This window comes from Eptatretus burgeri, unplaced genomic scaffold (assembly GCF_056783735.1).
Source record: "Eptatretus burgeri isolate ZD-2024b unplaced genomic scaffold, Ebu_testis_v1 Ebu_testis_scaffold_392, whole genome shotgun sequence".
NCBI lineage: Eukaryota > Metazoa > Chordata > Myxini > Myxiniformes > Myxinidae > Eptatretus > Eptatretus burgeri.
In genome coordinates this window covers 22089-40000 of record NW_028222341.1, presented here as the reverse complement: position 1 = coordinate 40000, position 17912 = coordinate 22089, and the positions used below count along the sequence as shown (strand labels likewise).

Here is a 17912-nt window from a genome sequence, read left to right as displayed (position 1 = left end):
GGACGTCCACGTTCGGTGGCACAGGTAACGAGAAATTCCCTGACTGGGGTCTCGTGCCCACACTCGAAGTCTCATGTGCACACTCAGGGTCTCGTGCCCACACTCGGGGTCTCATGTGCACTCTCAGGGTCTCGTGCCCACATTCGGGGTCTCATGTGCACACTCAGGGTCTCGTGCCCACACTCGAGGTCCCGTGCCCACACTTAGGGTCTCGTGTCCACATTCAGGGTCTCCTGCCCACACTCGGGGTCTCGTGTAAACACCTGCGGTCTCGTGCCCACACTCGGGGTCTCTTGCCCACACTCGGGGTCTCATGCTGACACTCGAGGTCCCGTGCCCACACTCGGGGTCTCGTGCCCACACTCCGGATCCGGATCCGGATCTACACCAAAATTGAATTGATTAGTCTTTATCACACACCAAACCTGTCCACCAAGTTCCGGCTTCATTCGTCCATAACCTTTTGAGAGATCCTGCTATATATCGATTTTGGCCCAATCTCTCAATGGGAAAGAATCACTGAAAAACATTCAAGTATCGGGATCCCGATCTTCACCAAAATATAATAATTTCATCCTTGTCACACATCCAACCTCTCCACCAAATTTTCTCCAAATCTGTCCACAACCTTTGAGATATCCTGTTCACAGACAGACAAAGTGACAAAAACACAGACAGTGGTGAAAACATAACCTCCATTCACCTTCGGTGGCAGAGGTAAGAGGAGCACAACAGAGCTGGTGAAATATTTCAAGACACCAATCCCTCTGGTATAGAGAGAAGGTTTTAATGGTTTAAAGGAGGGGAATCTTGGAAGTGACAGCTGTTGTGTGAAGTTTGGAGCTCTTTTCATGACAGATCATTTTAAGCCTTTCATTCCATGATACTTGACAAAGGACCTCCCCTTTCTCAGAATCACAAGGCAGCAGTGGGCTTTGGAGGCCAAATCGCAGATATCATCTGTCCAATTAGACAATATGTTGTTTATTTTGAGATTTGGGAGTTTGAAAAAGTGCTCATCTTCAAGAGAAATATGTGAGGACGAGGAGTGTGTGTTGGGGTTGAGATAGGGTGGGAGGGACCTCCCCTTTCTCAGAATCACAAGGCAGCAGTGGGCTTTGGAGGCCAAATCGCAGATATCATCTGTCCAATTAGACAATATGTTGTCCTCCCCAATATGGGGAGGGGGGGATGAGGGCGGGGGGGGGGTCTTATTGTCGTGCAGAAAAAAAGAACCTTGCGGTGAGTGGAGAGGGCTACTCGGAAGAAAACAGGACCATTCAGCCTTATAAGAGATTGTGGTTGATCCCATGGAGCATCGAAATATTTCAAATTCAACCATTCTCCATGTAATGTGTCTGATGTTCAGTGAGATTGCTCTCACGATGGTGTGGCACATGCATCATGGACCAAAAGGCTTTTTCCTCTTGTCTTGATTTCCTAATGTTACAATATAAATTCAATATGTCTTGTATAATATGAACTTCCTTTCCTCCAAAATAAGTTTCTGCTCACAATAATAACTCACAATTGTGAGTTTCTGCTCACAATAAGCAATAAGAACTTCCTTTCCTCCAAAATAAGTTTCTGTGACCCAAAAACCAAAAGATTTCCACTGTAAGGCGAACCACCTGCTCGATGAAGAAGTCAAGCTGTGATTCTCCATGATTACATGGTCAAAGTATTCAGTTTGATCTGGAGAGAAGGGCTATTATTAATCAGTTAGAAGTCAGTCAAATTTCTATGTGCATCTTTAAATTCGAAGCAAAGGTTGATAGGATACTCGAGAAGTATGCACACTTCCCTCCAAGCTGTTTCGCTTTTCGTGCTCGCCCGGCATTTTGAGCTCATCCGTCATTTCGAGCTCGTCCGCCATTTCGTGCTCGTCCGCCATTTCGATCTCGTCCGCCATTTCGAGCTCGTCCGCCATTTCGGGCTCGTCCGCCATTTCGGGCTCGTCCGCCATTTTGGGCTCGCCCGCCATTTTGGGCTCATCCGCCATTCGAGCTCGTCCGCCATTTCGAGCTCGTCCGCCATTTCGAGCTCGTCCGTCATTTCGGGCTCGCCTGCCATTTTGGGCTCGTCCGCCATTTCGGGCTTGTCCGCCATTTTGGGCTCGTCCGCCATTTTGGTCTCGTCCGCCATTTTGGGCTCTCCCGCCATTTTGAGCTCGTCCGCCATTTCGAGCTCGTCCGCCATTTTGGGCTCGTCCGCCATTTCGGGCTCGTCCGCCATTTCGGGCTTGTCCGCCATTTTGGGCTCGTCCGTCATTTTGGGCTCGTCCGCCATTTGGGGCTTGTCCGCCATTTCGGGCTCGTCCGCCATTTTGGGCTCGTCCGCCATTTTGAGCTCGTCCTCCATTTCAAACTTGTCCGCCAATTCGAGCTCATTCACCATTTCAAACTCGTCCGTCATTTCATTTCGAGCTCGTCCGCCATAACAGAGACAGGTGATCATCCTCTCTTATGGAAAGGACATTCCAGGCACTCACCCGAAGGGACAGCCTCAGGTTAACCCAAGGAGACCGTCGTCTGGTGTTAGAAACCCGAGCACCACTCGGACACACGTGACCGTAATTTGACCCGGGAAGGTTAACCCGTGGTTTTCCTCCTATCATCATGAATGAGGGTCCCGAAGGGTCCTGAATTAACTTTTCCCTCAAAAGTTGATGGAATCAATCGGAACTTGCACAGACACAATGTCGGGGTTCCCTCATTAATCCCTGAAAGTTTCAGCTTCCTCGGTCAAATCCTCCCGGAGGAGTAGGTGATGCATACCCACCTACATACCCACATACCCATATATAACTCCGTTATGGAGGGAAGATTGTCGATAAATACAAAAACAGAAAATAAAGAACGTTGATTCGTATCGAGGAAATGATCATCGACGAACTCGGACTCGATTTTCCACTTTCACAACACAATGTGAAACACAAACAATCCGTTAAAACGAAACGTTCAATCTTTGTATTTATTTTAAATCATGGACACGTGATGTGGCGGGAACCAATCAGACACCGCGATCTCCCTGTTCGCTTTTTCCCCAAACAGCTCGCGCTCTTCACTCGGTTACCACAGCGTACCGTCCTTCACCGACACGACGTGCGGTCCACCATGACCCGAGATCTCAGAGCGAACACCTCGGGATCCCCGTGAAGTTCTTCGGAAGACCGCGGGTCCATGGTCGGTTCACCCGAGACCCGGTACGTGACGTTCACTCCGTACCGAGAACTTGTGTTTCCCGTACTGATCCGTGCTGTGTACGAACACAGGAACTCATTGATTTAGTGAATGTCACGATGTCTGGAGCGGAGCCCGAATTGAATTGTGAATGGAAATCCCATCCATGACATGTTACCCTCCCTCCCTCTTGTACATGTATGACATCATTTTATACCTCATCACTTCATTCCTCTTTTATCTCGTTTACAACAAATCAGATGAAGATTTACTTGTGATTATGGGCCTCTGCACCGGCACACAATGGCCTGTTCTTGAGGACTGCAGTGTTTTCGTGAACGTCCTCGATGAATCACTGGATGAGAAGACAAGATACTTACCTTTGCTTTGAGAAGAAGGTATGCTCACTGATGACACCTTCCCTGTGCATCACCAGGTTGGGAGTTTATAGCTCGTCCTGTAACAACCTTATTTTAGGCCAAATTATGTTCAATATTACATTTAAAGATGTAAAGGGTGAACTTAGTTACCACTAAACCAGTCGGCTGTTTGTAAAGCAGAGTTCGTGAGAGTTTACCAGGAAACTAATTAATTTTGCTCGATCGATGGAAGTCACAAGTTCAAGGTCAAAGTTTGACCCAAAATCATTTTTCACGAAATTTTAACCTCAAGCTGTGACCTCGACCTTTTGACCTGCTGTAAGAACTGTTATGAAACCATTGTCACGGGATAGGTGTGTTTGTACCGATAAAATATAAAAGTATACCTGGTGTTGGTTTAATGGTTGGGGTGGTGGGCTTGGTTTACATGGGTCCTCAGTTCAAATCCCACTTGGCTGTTGAATTAATACCAGGTGGGGTTGACTCAGCTTGTCATCCTTCTGAGGTTGGCAAAGTGATACCAGCTTGTGGGATGATTGAGCCGTTTGAGTATCCTGTGTCAGAGTGGTCACCTGTCCAGGATTGTGTCCAATAACCCAGGTAACTGCTGCAGCAGCACTGATGCTCTCTCTGTACAGAGTGTGGTCTTCATGGATGGATCATAAAGGACACGTTTAACAACATTACCCATCACTGAGAGTCAGGGACTTGAATTCTCATGACCACCTGACTCATTAAATAATTTATAGATAATCATCACCTCTTTTAATTGAGGAAAGTGTGAAAATGTAAAATTTAAAGATTAATTCGTGTTTGTTTACTTGTTTACCAGCAAATACTACCTGTCGCTTCGCTGATGGGAATATTCAAGATAGGAGGGAGAGGGGGAAGGGGAAGAGGGAGAGGAGGGAGGGGACGAGGGAAAGGAGGGATGGGAAGGATAGAGGCGAGGAGGGAGGTGAGAGTGGATGAAGGTGAGAGGGGAAGAGGGAGAGAGGGGGGAGGGGAAGGAGAGAGGAGGAAGAAGGTTGGAGAGAGAAGAATAGGGGTGGGATAGTGAGGGATAGGGATGATAGAGAGTGATAGGGGTGAGAGGGGGAGGGGAGGGGGAAAGTGTGGCGGGGGACAGGAGGGAATTGACTGAATGCAATGGGTTCTTCGGTATTTGAATAGCAAAATGAATTATCTAAAATTTGTCCTTGTCTGATTTTTCATTTTCGTCCCAAGGTCAAGGTCACAAGGTCAAAAACTTAGAAAACTGCAAATTTTGATGTAAAAATCATTCGATCGCCCAAACTTTGAGAGCGAGGATGACAATATTTTTATGCATAATCCTGAGGTCATTCCCCACCTAAATAATATTGAAACCATTTTGCTCTATCTCGAACACCTTGCCCGTGGCACCTCCTTCAAGTTTGTAAACCTCCGCCATCTTCGAAGATGGATGGAGGTTGCTGTTTTCACCCCTTTCTGTTTGTTTGTTTGTTTGTTTGTGAACAGTATAACGGAAAAACTCCTCTACGGATTTCGACGAAACTTGGTGAGCGGGGGGGGGGGGTTAGGTATGGTCCAAGGATCATGCCAATAAATTTTGGACTTGGTCCAAAACCCAAAAAAAAAAAAAAATCCAAAACCCAAAATTGTTGAATTTTTTTTTTGCATTTCTGCATGTTTTAAGTGATTTCCAACCCCCCCAAAAATAGAGAATTTTTTTTTTGCATTTCTACATGTTTTCAGTGATTTCCAACCCCCCCCAAAAAAATTACGCTCCCCCCAAAAAAAAATTTAGAGAAAAAAAATTGTTTTTTTGCATTTCTGCATGTTTTAAGTGATTTCCAACCCCCCCAAAAATAGAGAATTTTTTTTTTGCATTTCTACATGTTTTCAGTGATTTCCAACCCCGCCAAAAATTACCCCCCCCCAAAAAAAAAATTTAGAGAAAAAAAATTATTTTTTTTGCATTTCTGCATGTTTTAAGTGATTTCCAACCCCCCAAAATTGTTACCCCCCCAAAAAAAGATTTTTTTTTTTTTGCATTTCTAAATGTTTTAAGTGATTTCCAACTCCCCAAAAAAATTGTTGGAGAAAAAAATTGTTAAAAAGTTTTTTTGCATTTCTCCATGTTTTCAGTGATTTCCAACCCCCAATTGTTATTATTGTTATTACCCCCCAAAAATAATTGTGAGAGAAAAAAAATTTTTGCAACTTTTTTTCAACAAAATTTCGATTTCTTTTTTTTGCATTTCTACATGTTTTAAGTGATTTCCAACCCCCCCTCCCCCCAAAAAAATGTTGGAGAAAAGAACTATAACTCTGTCAGTACTGTTGACATCATATTTCATGAATAAGATGTAAGGTTCAAATGAGTGACCCAGCAGTATTGGCAGCGGAGGTTTTGCACTCTCCCGAGTGCTCCCCCTCTAGTTTTTATGCTGATTTCATCAAAGTATGGATAATCCCAAGAGTGCAAAATCCCATATTGCCTATATGACGTTATATTGTTCCTGGAATGTTCCAGAGGAAGTTTTGCACCAAATAATCCTTGACCTTTGACCTTCAAAGGCCACAAAGGTTAAATTTTCAAAGTTGTTGGAATCGAACCATGTTTTCGACCTTCTTTGACGAACTAACTCCAATAAGCTATAGCACGTATCCTGTTTCCTTATTTTAATGTCCACAACATTGTTTTGTGACCTTTAAAGGTTTTGCAAAGGTCAAATTTTGAAAGTTGTTGAACGAAGTTGGAACAGACAGGCGTAGAGGGGGCGGGGTTTTCCCGGCTCGACCGTAACCCCGCCCAGAAAGGGCGGATCCATGGAGGTCCCTGTCCAATCAGGACGATCAGCGCGTCAGCCCCGCCCCACTCAGAGCCTCAGAGTGTGAGTGTTTGCAGAGTTGTCGAGTTCGGAGGGTTCATAATTCAGAGAGTTGGGAGTTCTTTGGAGGGAGCAGTTCTTGGACGGCAGTTTGGGTTGGTTTTGTTGCTTAAATTTTTTAATTGTTTATTTATTTGTGCAGAGATCTCAGGATCGGAGTGGAATTTGCATCGTATTCACATACGTGATGAAGCTTCATGTGTTTTAAAATGAGTGTAACTTTTAATGGAACCAACTTGCTTCCCGTTCTCTTCTTGGTTTAATGGAACCAACCAACACCAATGGAACCATAAGGTGGACATTTGTTTTCTCTTTTCTTTCCTTCAGGGATTTCAAGGAAAAACTGGGCCACTTGGTCCTCCAGGAGTCATTGGACCTCAGGTAAAGACAAGAGCAAGTTCATCAATAATATATTTTCCTGGAAGCCTTCATGCCACAGACAGTGATGGAATGATTTATTTCCCGTTGATAGACGATGATATATGAGTGTGTTCTGTCTGATTTCACAATTGGTGAATCTTCGAGATGTTGGATGCAGCACTCACAACATCCTTCTGAGGACATGGGAAGTCTGCTTCCTTTCACTCTTCACATGTATTATTGTCCTTTTATCCACAAGAGTGGAAGAATTAATGAGTGGCAGGAATTGAATCCTTGGTGTGTGTGTGTGTGTGTGTGTGTGTGTGTGTGTGTGTGTGTGTGTGTGTGTGTGTGTGTGTGTGTGTGTGTGTGTGTGTGTTTACACAGTTGTTTCGATGTATGTGTGCACATTAAATGTGTGTAAATTTACAACTGTGTGTGTGCGGGTCATTGTGTACGCATGTGTATAATTGTTGGAGTGAAGTGTTGAAGTGACAATATAATTGGACTTGATCACAGGTGTTATTTGTGATCAGTGTTATCATTATGTTAATTAAATGACAGTTTTAGAGTTGTAATTGTATTTTTTGTAAGTTTTGTTTTTTCTCATTGCTTTTTAGGGTTCAACAGGCCAGACTGGACCCATGGGAGAGCGGGGTCACCCTGGCCCTCCTTGTCCACCGGGTGAGCTGGGACTGCCAGGTTCAGATGGAAAAGAAGGCATGAAGGTCGGAAATAACAGTTTTATGTTTATACTGCAATACAATTTTTAGTTAAAGCAACAACAACCAACAACAACAACAACAACAACAACAACAACAACAACAAACAAGGGGTTGGGAGTAATTTGGGTGTTGAAATGTGTTTCGATAAACAGTATGAGTAAAGGTGATAACTAGATTTTGCAATTTCAGATTGATAGTTGAGGGTATAAACTGAATTTTAATCTCACTCTCCAGGGATTGATGTTGTATTAAATTATTTAACACAGGTGTTTAAACTCTGACACAAATTCAGGTAAATTGGTCTCAATGTAAAGTGATGAGAACACACTTGTTCGATAAGAAAAGTATAATTCCTGGATGCTGTCCTTCGAATAACCCAAGTGGTTTTTAATGACCTTTGTTGAACCTTTCACCTCCGAAATCATTGTTTTTAATCTTACCGTTCATATTGACCCCCAGGATATCCATGGTAATCGTCATGGCCAATGAAATTTCGAGTTTATAATCTGTCCCTCACCTCTTGATCTCTCAAAATCTTGGAGTTACTCAGTGAGGACGAGAATATGGAATACCCACACTCTTGATGAGAGTGGAAATATCACGACAACACTCTCAATGTCAAACTTCCAGGGTTATCGTCTCCATAGACTCATGAATTACCCCCACAAGTGTGTGGATCAGGTGGTTTATTCTCATCACACCAAGCTCCTCGACGCACATTCGTGGAGCACCCAAAACCCCCACATTAACACGTCATCAACTTGGGGGAAAAACACAAGCTATGGTAAAGCAAGCTCAAGACACAGCTGCTTCTTCTACTGTCTGTGTAGCATCATTGGCTGGGGGTACAGCTGTGCAACTGATGCAATACCCTCTGCTGATTCTATCAGGAATTTTTAATTTGTTCATGGTGCCAGCGATAGCTCACCAACTCTTCAAAAAGGACACCGTGGGATCTTTAACGTCCAAAAACTAATCCCAGGAGATGGGACGTGTATGTTTACGTCCAACCAAACGGAACACACATTTATGAATCACCCTGCTTGTGAAACACTGGGATGACAGTTTAAAGCTGGGTTTGGATTCAAAGCTGGGCTGGACAGCTTAAAACTGAGTGTACCAACCTGTGGGCCATTCTGCCAGCCCAAGACACCCACTGTCCCCTTTTAAAAACTTAACCAAACAGGTGTGGTAATCTTAATCCTGATGAAGCAGCACTTCATGGATGGAAAGAAGTAAATTAATATCGAGGTCTCATAATAATTAGCATTCTCAGGTCTCACACTCAGAGGTCTCAGGACTTATTTGTCTCGAAAAACAAATCATGAAAATCACAATGACTAAATTATGTTTTCCTTCCATCTCATCTGTAATGCGGTCGATGAAAGACTTCCCTGGAAAGAAATAACATCATATATATACCAGAGTTCATGACTGCTAAGTTTATCATTGAGCCGGGATAAAATAGTAGGATCAAAATGTCACATGACCCCCAAAAAATTGCAAGAAAACGTTTTATGGAATCTTTTTGTTTTATTTGGTCTTCAGAACAACAAATTAAAAGTTACCAAAAATGGACAACCACAAAGGGTCTAAATATGGCGTCAGTAAAAATAACTAAATGGACGATTGACATCCAAACAAAAACTGATTAAAATACTCTAAAATACCAAAAGTGTTACACAGTCTACCCTCGAGAAATTAGTTTTGATCTGTCGAGCGTATGTTCCAACGTACCTTCCACCGAATATTTAGTCTTCATTTTCATCATCTGAAACTGGCTCAGTAACCACATAACCACAGTTGCCTTCTTGGCAAGGTCCGCAAGCTCTGGTCCATTCAAGGCCATGTTTATTACAGCTACATTTCAGTATGCTCCATCCTGTAGTGCAGTTGCAATGGATCATTTTGAGCAGAATGTCTGGTGCAGGGCTCTGATGCATCAGGAGTGGAATATTTTTGTCCTCTTGCACATCCAAGCCCCATTCAGTAGGGTTCATGCCGTCTTCCTTGCCCATCCAAACCATGACTTGTAGGTACGTCTGCCGAGAGTGAAGGTTTGTGACAAAGGTTGTTGGACGCAGTCTTTTGGTTGTCACGAAGGTCTCTGCGGCCACTTTCATGCAAAGGAACTTGTCGCGTAATGATGCCAAAGAGTCAGATTGGGTTCCGTTAAACAAGGACACCATTGCCTTGCAACCAGTGGTTTCAACAGTAAATTGATCTGCCATTGGTGTGCAAAAGACCTGTGAACAGGCAAGCAAGACAGATTCACCCTTGATGACTTTTTGGAAAACCGATTTCTTCCCCATCCCAAAGATTCTCAAAGTAGTGTCACATCCAGAGAAAGTATGAGCAAATAATAGATCAGAGCAGACATCATCACCAAGTAAATGTTTCAGAACTTCGATTTGATTAACATTTGGTTTCCCCTTGTCTGACCTAAAGTACAGGTACTTGCAGTCCTTAGAAGTTGCATGATACAGCAGCAATACCAGCAGATCCGTGTCTTCTCCGATCAGGGTTGTTGCATGACGGATGCTTTCACGATGTCCAAGTCTGCATCTCCTTCAGCTTGGAAGACATGACAGCTTTTCTGCTGCAAGTGATCAGAGATCAAGTGTCTGAGGTCCTGTTTGTTCATAACATTTGAGAGGAAATCTTCCTTTCTCCCAACGAATGTTGTTGTATCCGATATGTTTACCTTTTTCGAAACCAGAGCTCGACTTTGTCGCTGATTCGTATTGTCCTTTGTTCTTGGTCCTCCAGCATATCCATCAAAAACAACGGTGGCATTGCCGGACAGGTCTGATGTGAAAGAGCGTCGGCATCGGCAATTGAGCTGGAGGTGCTGCCTTCGGTCCATTTCAGTCGATGTAGAAGTGAACCATCATCTCGAACATCGCGATCAGTCTCTGGAATGGACTGAATAACTGCATCTTCTGATGAAGTAACATGCCATTGTATGGCGTCCATAAGTTATGCTTTTTCTGGATTCTGCACACGATTCTTTGCATCAAACAAGGATGGAGGATATGGGGAAAGTTCACATTTCATTCACTCATCTAGGCACAGATTTTCCTGCTGAGATACCACAAGGAACCTCTGAAATAACAGTGCTGGATCAATGGCTCAATCCTCGGTGATCTTTTTTGGCCTGGGCTGATGTTAGTGTCCTCACTGTAGTGTTTCATTTGTGCGAATCCGAGAAGACAGATTGTCCTTCCATTTTATTCACTGTGTTTCTGCCAACAATGAAAAGGTCTTGCACATTGACATCCTCATTAGCATTTATACCTGTGATGATGTCACGAAGGGTCACCTCATCCGAGAATGGAGAATGTTGTTCAAGCTTTGTGGCAATTTTGGCCAAGTCCATCGTGTCCATGTCTATTTGTGATGCAGATTCCTCTTTGTGCTGTTCGCTCATTGTGTATACGGTTCGACAGAATTCCTGCATGGCGTAGCTGTTGCTGGAGGATACAGGAGACGACATTGTCCAAACAGCTCTTTGATGTTCAGTCATTCCACTTCCTCTTGTCAGGCCCCCTGTACATTTAATGGACCGCATCAGGGTCTGTTTGATCACCAAGTCTCATCCAAGGTCAGCCCAGCGTTGGTCGGTGCGTTGAATCACGTGGAATCCGTTTCTGAATTTCGAAAATACTGCAGAGTTTTCAGTTTCTCACGCCTGCATCTTCTGCAGGTAAACATAAGCAGACTGCAGATGGTTGGGATGTCCAGCAGCAGCAAATATCGGTAAGCAGACAGATATAGCGTGGAGTTCCATTTGCTACGACCCTGTGCAATCGGCCTCGACAACTTCCCAGACCACTCCCAACATTTGCAGATAGTTCAGCCATAATTTGCTCGTTTTTGAACTGTTAGATCATTCAGACTTTTTGGAAACTAGTGTATGGGAAATCCATTTGATACAATCACTTTTGAGTGATGTTTCCAAGACTATTGAACTCGCATCTGACATCGTATATTTCATCATGGAATCCCTTTCATTTAGTTGGCGATGGATTGTGCGAGTTGAAACCGTCGTACCTCGTGTCTGAAGGTCAGCTTGAATCTGTTTGGCAGTTGATCAAGGTGCTTTCTCCACCATTCGAACAATCCTTCACTCTAATCTTCCATCAAGTTTTCTCTTGTGACCACGTCCAGGGAGCTTGGCTGCAGTGCCATGGGCCATAAACTTCCTGATAACATTGTGTGTGGTGGACACAAAAACATCAAGGTCTCTGTAGATGGACAAGTAACCTTGAGATTGTCCATGCTTGGCTACAATCTTGTGTCTGACCTACTCAGACAATTCTCTGTTTTTCTTTCTTTTCTCCATGCTCATTGCGGTACACACAGAGACACAAAACAGCAGAATGACTTCATTTCTCTCTTAAAACTGGTTGAATGAGTGATTTTTTTTTATTTCGCAGGCACCTGCAGCTCACCACAGGTGAGTTCAATTCCAAAGGAAAGGAGAATCACCTGCTTTAAATCAAATTATTTCTAACAACTCCTAATTGGTGTCAATAATGTTGTCGTGACCATTTTAGGATTTCTATGTGGAATAAGTTAAGAATTAGTAATTTTTTTAGATTTTTTTTTTGTTTGTTTCGCTCCACTGCAAACCAAATAAATACATTTGTGGAGAACAAAATATTTTTTTAATTTCAACAATTTTCTGGAAGAAATGGTACATTATTTGAAAAAAAGTGCAAGGGTGTCAATATTTTGGACCACTACTGTGTGTATGTAATTCAATTTAAATGAAATAAAGATTGTTAAAGTCGTATAAATAAATTAATTCTGGAAGTTTACCGCCTGACAGAGTGGCTATTACACCACCCGAGCGAACACGTAACGTGAGTTATTCGTGCCTGTTGTTTGTGTCCTTTATGATGTCCTTAAAAACACTAAGTTTCCTGTTTGAAATGATTTTCAATTTTTGGCTCGCCTGTTCGAAGAACAGAGAGCGATAGCGATACCCCTGGCGTGAGCGTCACCATGAGCGTGAAAATGTTAAAGTTTTTGGTGCAAGTTATTTTTTCCTGTCTAATGTTTTTATCTTACACACTATTTTTTATACGCCCGATATATAAATATATATACAGTATATATTTTTTTATCGGGGCGTATTATGTGATACCGGTCGTCCGTCCGTCCGTCTGTCTGTCCGTCCGTCCGTTCCTGTCCGCACTCTAACTCGCAAAGTTTTCAACTTTCACGTTTCATATTTGGTACATAGGTACAGACTGTGGAGACGGTGTGTCGTGACCTACGTTCGTCATCTAAAGTGGTTGCCATGGCAAACAGGATGCTGTTTTCCATGTAGTAGCACAATTGTCTATGTACCTTCTTGTTCGGGCGTATATTGTGCTCACTTGCGCTCTTGTCACTGATGACAATGTACAAATACATATACTGCTTTAAAATTATTTGGATCCGACTTCACTGCAAGGCTTTATAAAAAAATATTAATTATGAGATGAGTCTTTTAAAAACGATAAATGTATAAACAGGCGAGCATTGGGTGGCTTTGACACCAACTCTGGTTTTTGACTACCAGACAGGCAGACAGAGTAAAAAAATTATCTCACCATTCTACATGCACGTGCGATCGATCCAAATTCAGAGAGAAAGTGCTGTTTAACGGCAGGTTTGCTTTCCAATTCATGTTCCGATTGCTGTTCAAAGTATAACTTTCAATAGAAATGAAGTTGTTCCTCCATAATAAACTGATGTTTGTGGACAGACGGATGGACATGATCCAGTTGCTTCACCCTGCTTTTCGCTTTGCATGTGCGAGGTAATTTTCGGTATTATGTATGTGTGCAAGACGTAGGAGGGCTCACTCAATAATTAGCCAAAAACGTTAATTTCAGTTGGAATGTGTCATTTAAAAGTTCGATGTTGTGGTATTTGTGAATAAGCATTCTTAAAGGCCGAGAAATGAACTCGTAAAATTCACAATTACATGTTGTGAGTTTCGTGCAACACGGATCGGTAAATTGTGATCTAAATTGCTTGATGTAATGAGCTAATTTTGACTTTAAAGGGGAGTATTGTGCTGTAAACTGCCTGGTGAGATTCTGCAAATGTCGGGCCAGCTATGGGAGCAACTGCCATCCACATGTCAGGTTAGATATGGGAGCATGCGCCGGAGCAGCACGTCGCTGCGTCCACTTTCCCCTGGTACTCCAGGGACCTCCGTCTAGCCATACCCCAGGCAGATGCCTGGCCCATTCCCATCTCCGAGAGATGCTGATGAACTTGATGCAACCACGAGGCACATGTTTGGCCCATTGGCCTCCACCAATGGCCTCCACCCATTGGCCTCCTCCTCCCTCGCTGAGAAAATCTTGTGAGCAGGATCAGCGTCAGGAAAACGCATCACATGTCGATAAAGCCACAGCTGATGCTCACGGACAATGCAGGTAACAAATCTCATTGGAGTCTCTCTCCGAAACTGCTCGTTGGCCACAAAATCTGACCAGTGATAGCCAAGGATTCTTCAACGAGAACTGGAACCAAAGGAATGAAGTCGCCGTCTTAGATCCCTGGTCAGAGTCCAAGTCTCACATCTGGAGAGCAAGATTGAAATCACCAAGGACCTGAAGACTCGGACTATCATCCTCCTGCACAGGACCGGCAGCACCAGACCCCATGATCCACTGAATCCATGACTCCCCAGGTCCGACCCAGACGTCTATTGACCTCTGACTGACTGAATGTCCCTGCAAAGGTAAGTGAATCTCTACGTGACCTCAACATCCATGCCACAAACAGGTACAGACAAGATAGGAGCATCCAATATGTCATTGAAAGCCTGGATCTTAGTTTTGACCCAGGAAACCCATAATCCCAGCGGCTCCGACTCCTCATTCAGCACTTCCATTGCCCCCGAAAGGATATCCAGAGTCTCTGCAAAGATGACTGCATCATCTGCGAAATCAAGGTCAGAGATCTTGACATTCACAAACGATGCACCGCAGCTTGATCTCTCCGACATCCTCCCCAGAATCCAGTCCAGACAAGCACTGAAAAGTGTGGGGGCCAGTACACATCCCTGATAAACTCCAGTATCAACTGGAAATAAGTCAGAGATGGTGTCACCACATCTCACAGCACTCTCAGTGTCAAAGAAAAGTTCAGACATCAGATTGATCAGTTTTAGTGGCATTCCACGACAACCAAGAATCTCCAGAGGGCATCACGATTCAATGAATCAAACACTTTGCAGAGATCAACAAAAGCTGCAAGCAGCCCCTGCCAGAACTCTCGTCTGCATTCGGTGAGGAACCGAAGAGCAAGGATACGGTCAATAGTTGACCTCCTTGGTGGAGAGCCTGACTGCTCTGGACGCTGGTGCTCAAGCAGATGATGGCGAACCCTATCAAGAATTATCCGAGCAAAGACCTTGCCCGGCACTGAGAGCAGCGTCACCCCTTGGTAGTTGTTGCAGTCCTGGCGATCACCCTTCCCTTTCAAGAGAGGGACAACAAGGCCCCTCTTCCAGTCAGTTGGGATTATGCCTGTGTTCCAGGCAGAGCACAGAACTGCATGCAACGACACGAGTGCAGCATTTCCACCAGCCTCGAGAAGTTCAGCATGGATGCCACAGATCCCTGGAGCTTTACCCCATTTCAACCAGTTTACTGCAGCTTGTGTTTTCACAAGTGAAGGTGGACCACAGTTGTTGGAGGGTCAGCAACAGTTATTATAACACCCCGTACGTCCAACTCAACAGCTGGTGGATCAGCCTGGTATAGCCGCTCAAAGTAACTGGCCCAGCGGGCCTTCACTTCGGACTCCTCTGTCAAGAGCCCACCACCTTCCACTCTAACTGCATTACACCGAGAGACCAGCTTGGCGGAACGCAATGCACAAATTCCCCTATAAGCAGAACGAGAATCACCTGTCCACAGGTGATGTTCGACCCCCTCACAGATTCCTCGCACATTGGCCTCCTTGTCCACCCTAAGCGCACGTAGTTTTACGCCTCAGCTCCCGAAACAGCTCAGCTCTGCCATTCAGCCTTGCCCAGTGACTGGTCAATGGAAACCTGTTTCCTATGGGAGACAAAATTCTTATTCACCCTTTGTTGAGTTCCAAGACATCCACCGGCAACATCAAGGAAGATGGTCTTGAAGGCACTCCACAACTCTTCAAGATTCCTCAAAGTATTCAGGCTCCCCAAAATCCTCACTCAGCTTGTTCGCAAACTCCTCAGCCACCCTCTCATCCTTGAGCTTGCCAACATCCAGCCGAGGCTGGGATGGTACCATGTTCCAGGATTTTCCACACTGAACGTATATATGCAGGAAGATGATCTGTCCATCTTACTGGTTAATAAACCAACTTATTCAGTGCTGTGCAGCCACTCCCGACGACCACACAAGATTTCATCAAAAAGAGTGGATTTATTCACAAAGGAGGAAAAGGGGTGAGAACAATCCACAAAAAATTCTACCCAGCGTGCCCGAAAGCCACGACAGTCTCAACACAAATGATTAATTCCATCAGTTTGGAAGAGAGGGGGGCGACAGGGCTCAGAAGGGGAGTGACGAGACAAAAGAAAACCTGTGATGCACATGCTCGGCTCGCGTACCTGGTCCACCTCCCAACAATTGCTCTCTCTTCGTGCAACAGCCCAGTAGGTCATTGGGGGTAACGTCGTGCGTGCTTTGTCCTTGCTGTGCCCTCCCAGCCTTTCCTCCCCCCTCCCTTCAGACTGATATCCATATAATGGCATTCCTTATCCCATCTCGTGGACTTGCACTGACCCCGCGATCACTCAGAAGTTGCACTCATTGGTTGTGGTGTCGGGGAAATTTCACTCAAAAACAGACAAACGACGGGGAAGGTTCGAGATTGTACAGAAGGTGGGAGCGAGGCTGAGGCACAGACGCTTGGGAGAGAGAGGGACGAAATACTTTTGTAAATTACAAGGATTACACCACGCTTACGCTAATGTGGACAGACAGCACGATGAAATAACTATTCTAACCTATCCCCCATATTACCAACTTGACTAATTCTGAAATAACATCCATCATTTTGGGGGGGGGGGTGAAATAACAAGCAGCAAGCATCACAAGATTTATTTATTTTATTTGTAATGACTGTTAACATTTATTTTATTTCTCGGAAGTCTTCGGAGTGGAAAGTCTTCGTCGTCCCACGTGATGGGACGAGAGGTGGATCTCTTCTTCCTGGGTGAGTTGAAATTAGATTCGTTGAGACGAGTGGACGTACCCCCGGAGACGCTGCCGCTCTCAAGGAAAGAGAGGACCTCCTTATTTCTTGTGGGAAGATGGAGCTTTTCGAGGAAGACATGTCAGAGGGAAGGAAGATTGAGGAATTGTGTAACGTGTCATCATGCCTGTCGGGTTTGCAGAGCGTTGAGAGCGACTCGGTATTATTGTGGCAGTTGGTTCAGGAGCACCATGAGTTGTCTCACCCCTTGTCCTCGGAGAGGGTCGAGACGGAGCTCGCGAAAATAACACAGATGGAGGGTCCTGCTGAGTTGATACAGTTGTCCCCTCGGGCTCATGAGAGTGCATCGATATTGAACTGGTATTTGCGGTCTCAAGTCTCGAAGCATCACGTCTCTCGGACCCCGATCTAGATGTGATCCGGTATGACGTCTCTCCCCTGATACCCGCGAGCGGATTGTATCCACAATGCGCGTTGGACAGAAGACATCTCGGAAACAATCCACATTACTTCGGTGGGAATCCGTACTCTCTCGGAGGAAATCCGTACCCTCTCGGATGCGATCCAGACTTCGACAGAGGCGATCCGTATTTTCTCGGATGCGATCCATATTACTTCGGAGGCGATCCTCATCATTTTGGTCCACCGAGGTTGGCTCTTCGAACTGCAAGAGTGGATCTGTGACGGAGGATGACGAAACACGGCGGCCCGATGCCATCACCTTGACTGAAGAACCAGCGACACCGCGAGCTGGACCAGCAAGACCACCAACAGCTTATGAAGAACGAACGCCATATGAAGCTTATATACTTCCTTTACCTGCGAAACGATACACACTGTCAGTTATAACTGATGTGATGATTGATGCATTAAATAAGACGATACACATTGTCAGTTATAACTGATGTGATGATGGATGCATTCGGGAAGACGATACACATTGTCAGTTATAACTGATGTGATGGTGGATGCATTCGGTAAGACGATACATATTGTCAGTTATAACTGATGTGATGGTGGATGAATTCGGTAAGACGATACATATTGCCAGTTATAACTGATGTGATGATGCATGCATGAAGTCAAGCCATTTTGACCCTCCCATTGATCCCTTCCATTGACTCCCCCCATTGACCCCTGACATTGACCCCTCCCATTGTCCTCCGC

The 17912-nt window shown here is 44.6% G+C and overlaps 1 protein-coding gene across 11 annotated transcripts in view; it reads left to right on the top strand.

Moving 5' to 3' along the window:
* Positions 1–2222: 2222 nt before the first annotated feature.
* LOC147007229 (uncharacterized) overlaps positions 2223–17912 on the top strand; it is a 37089-nt gene continuing 21399 nt past the window's right edge. For 2 of the 11 annotated variants that reach the window (XR_015054336.1, XR_015054330.1), the window contains exons 1-2: positions 5992–6819; positions 7419–7526. Coding sequence is in view for 2 of the 11 variants with exons in the window: in XM_085867491.1 (XP_085723617.1) it covers positions 6664–6819; positions 7419–7526 (264 nt within the window). In the remaining 9 variants the exon portion in view is untranslated. Of the gene's footprint in view, positions 3581–5966; positions 6820–7418; positions 7527–17912 lie in introns of those variants that run through there. The other 9 variants (XR_015054338.1, XR_015054334.1, XM_085867492.1 and 6 more) reach the window with 8 other exon arrangements.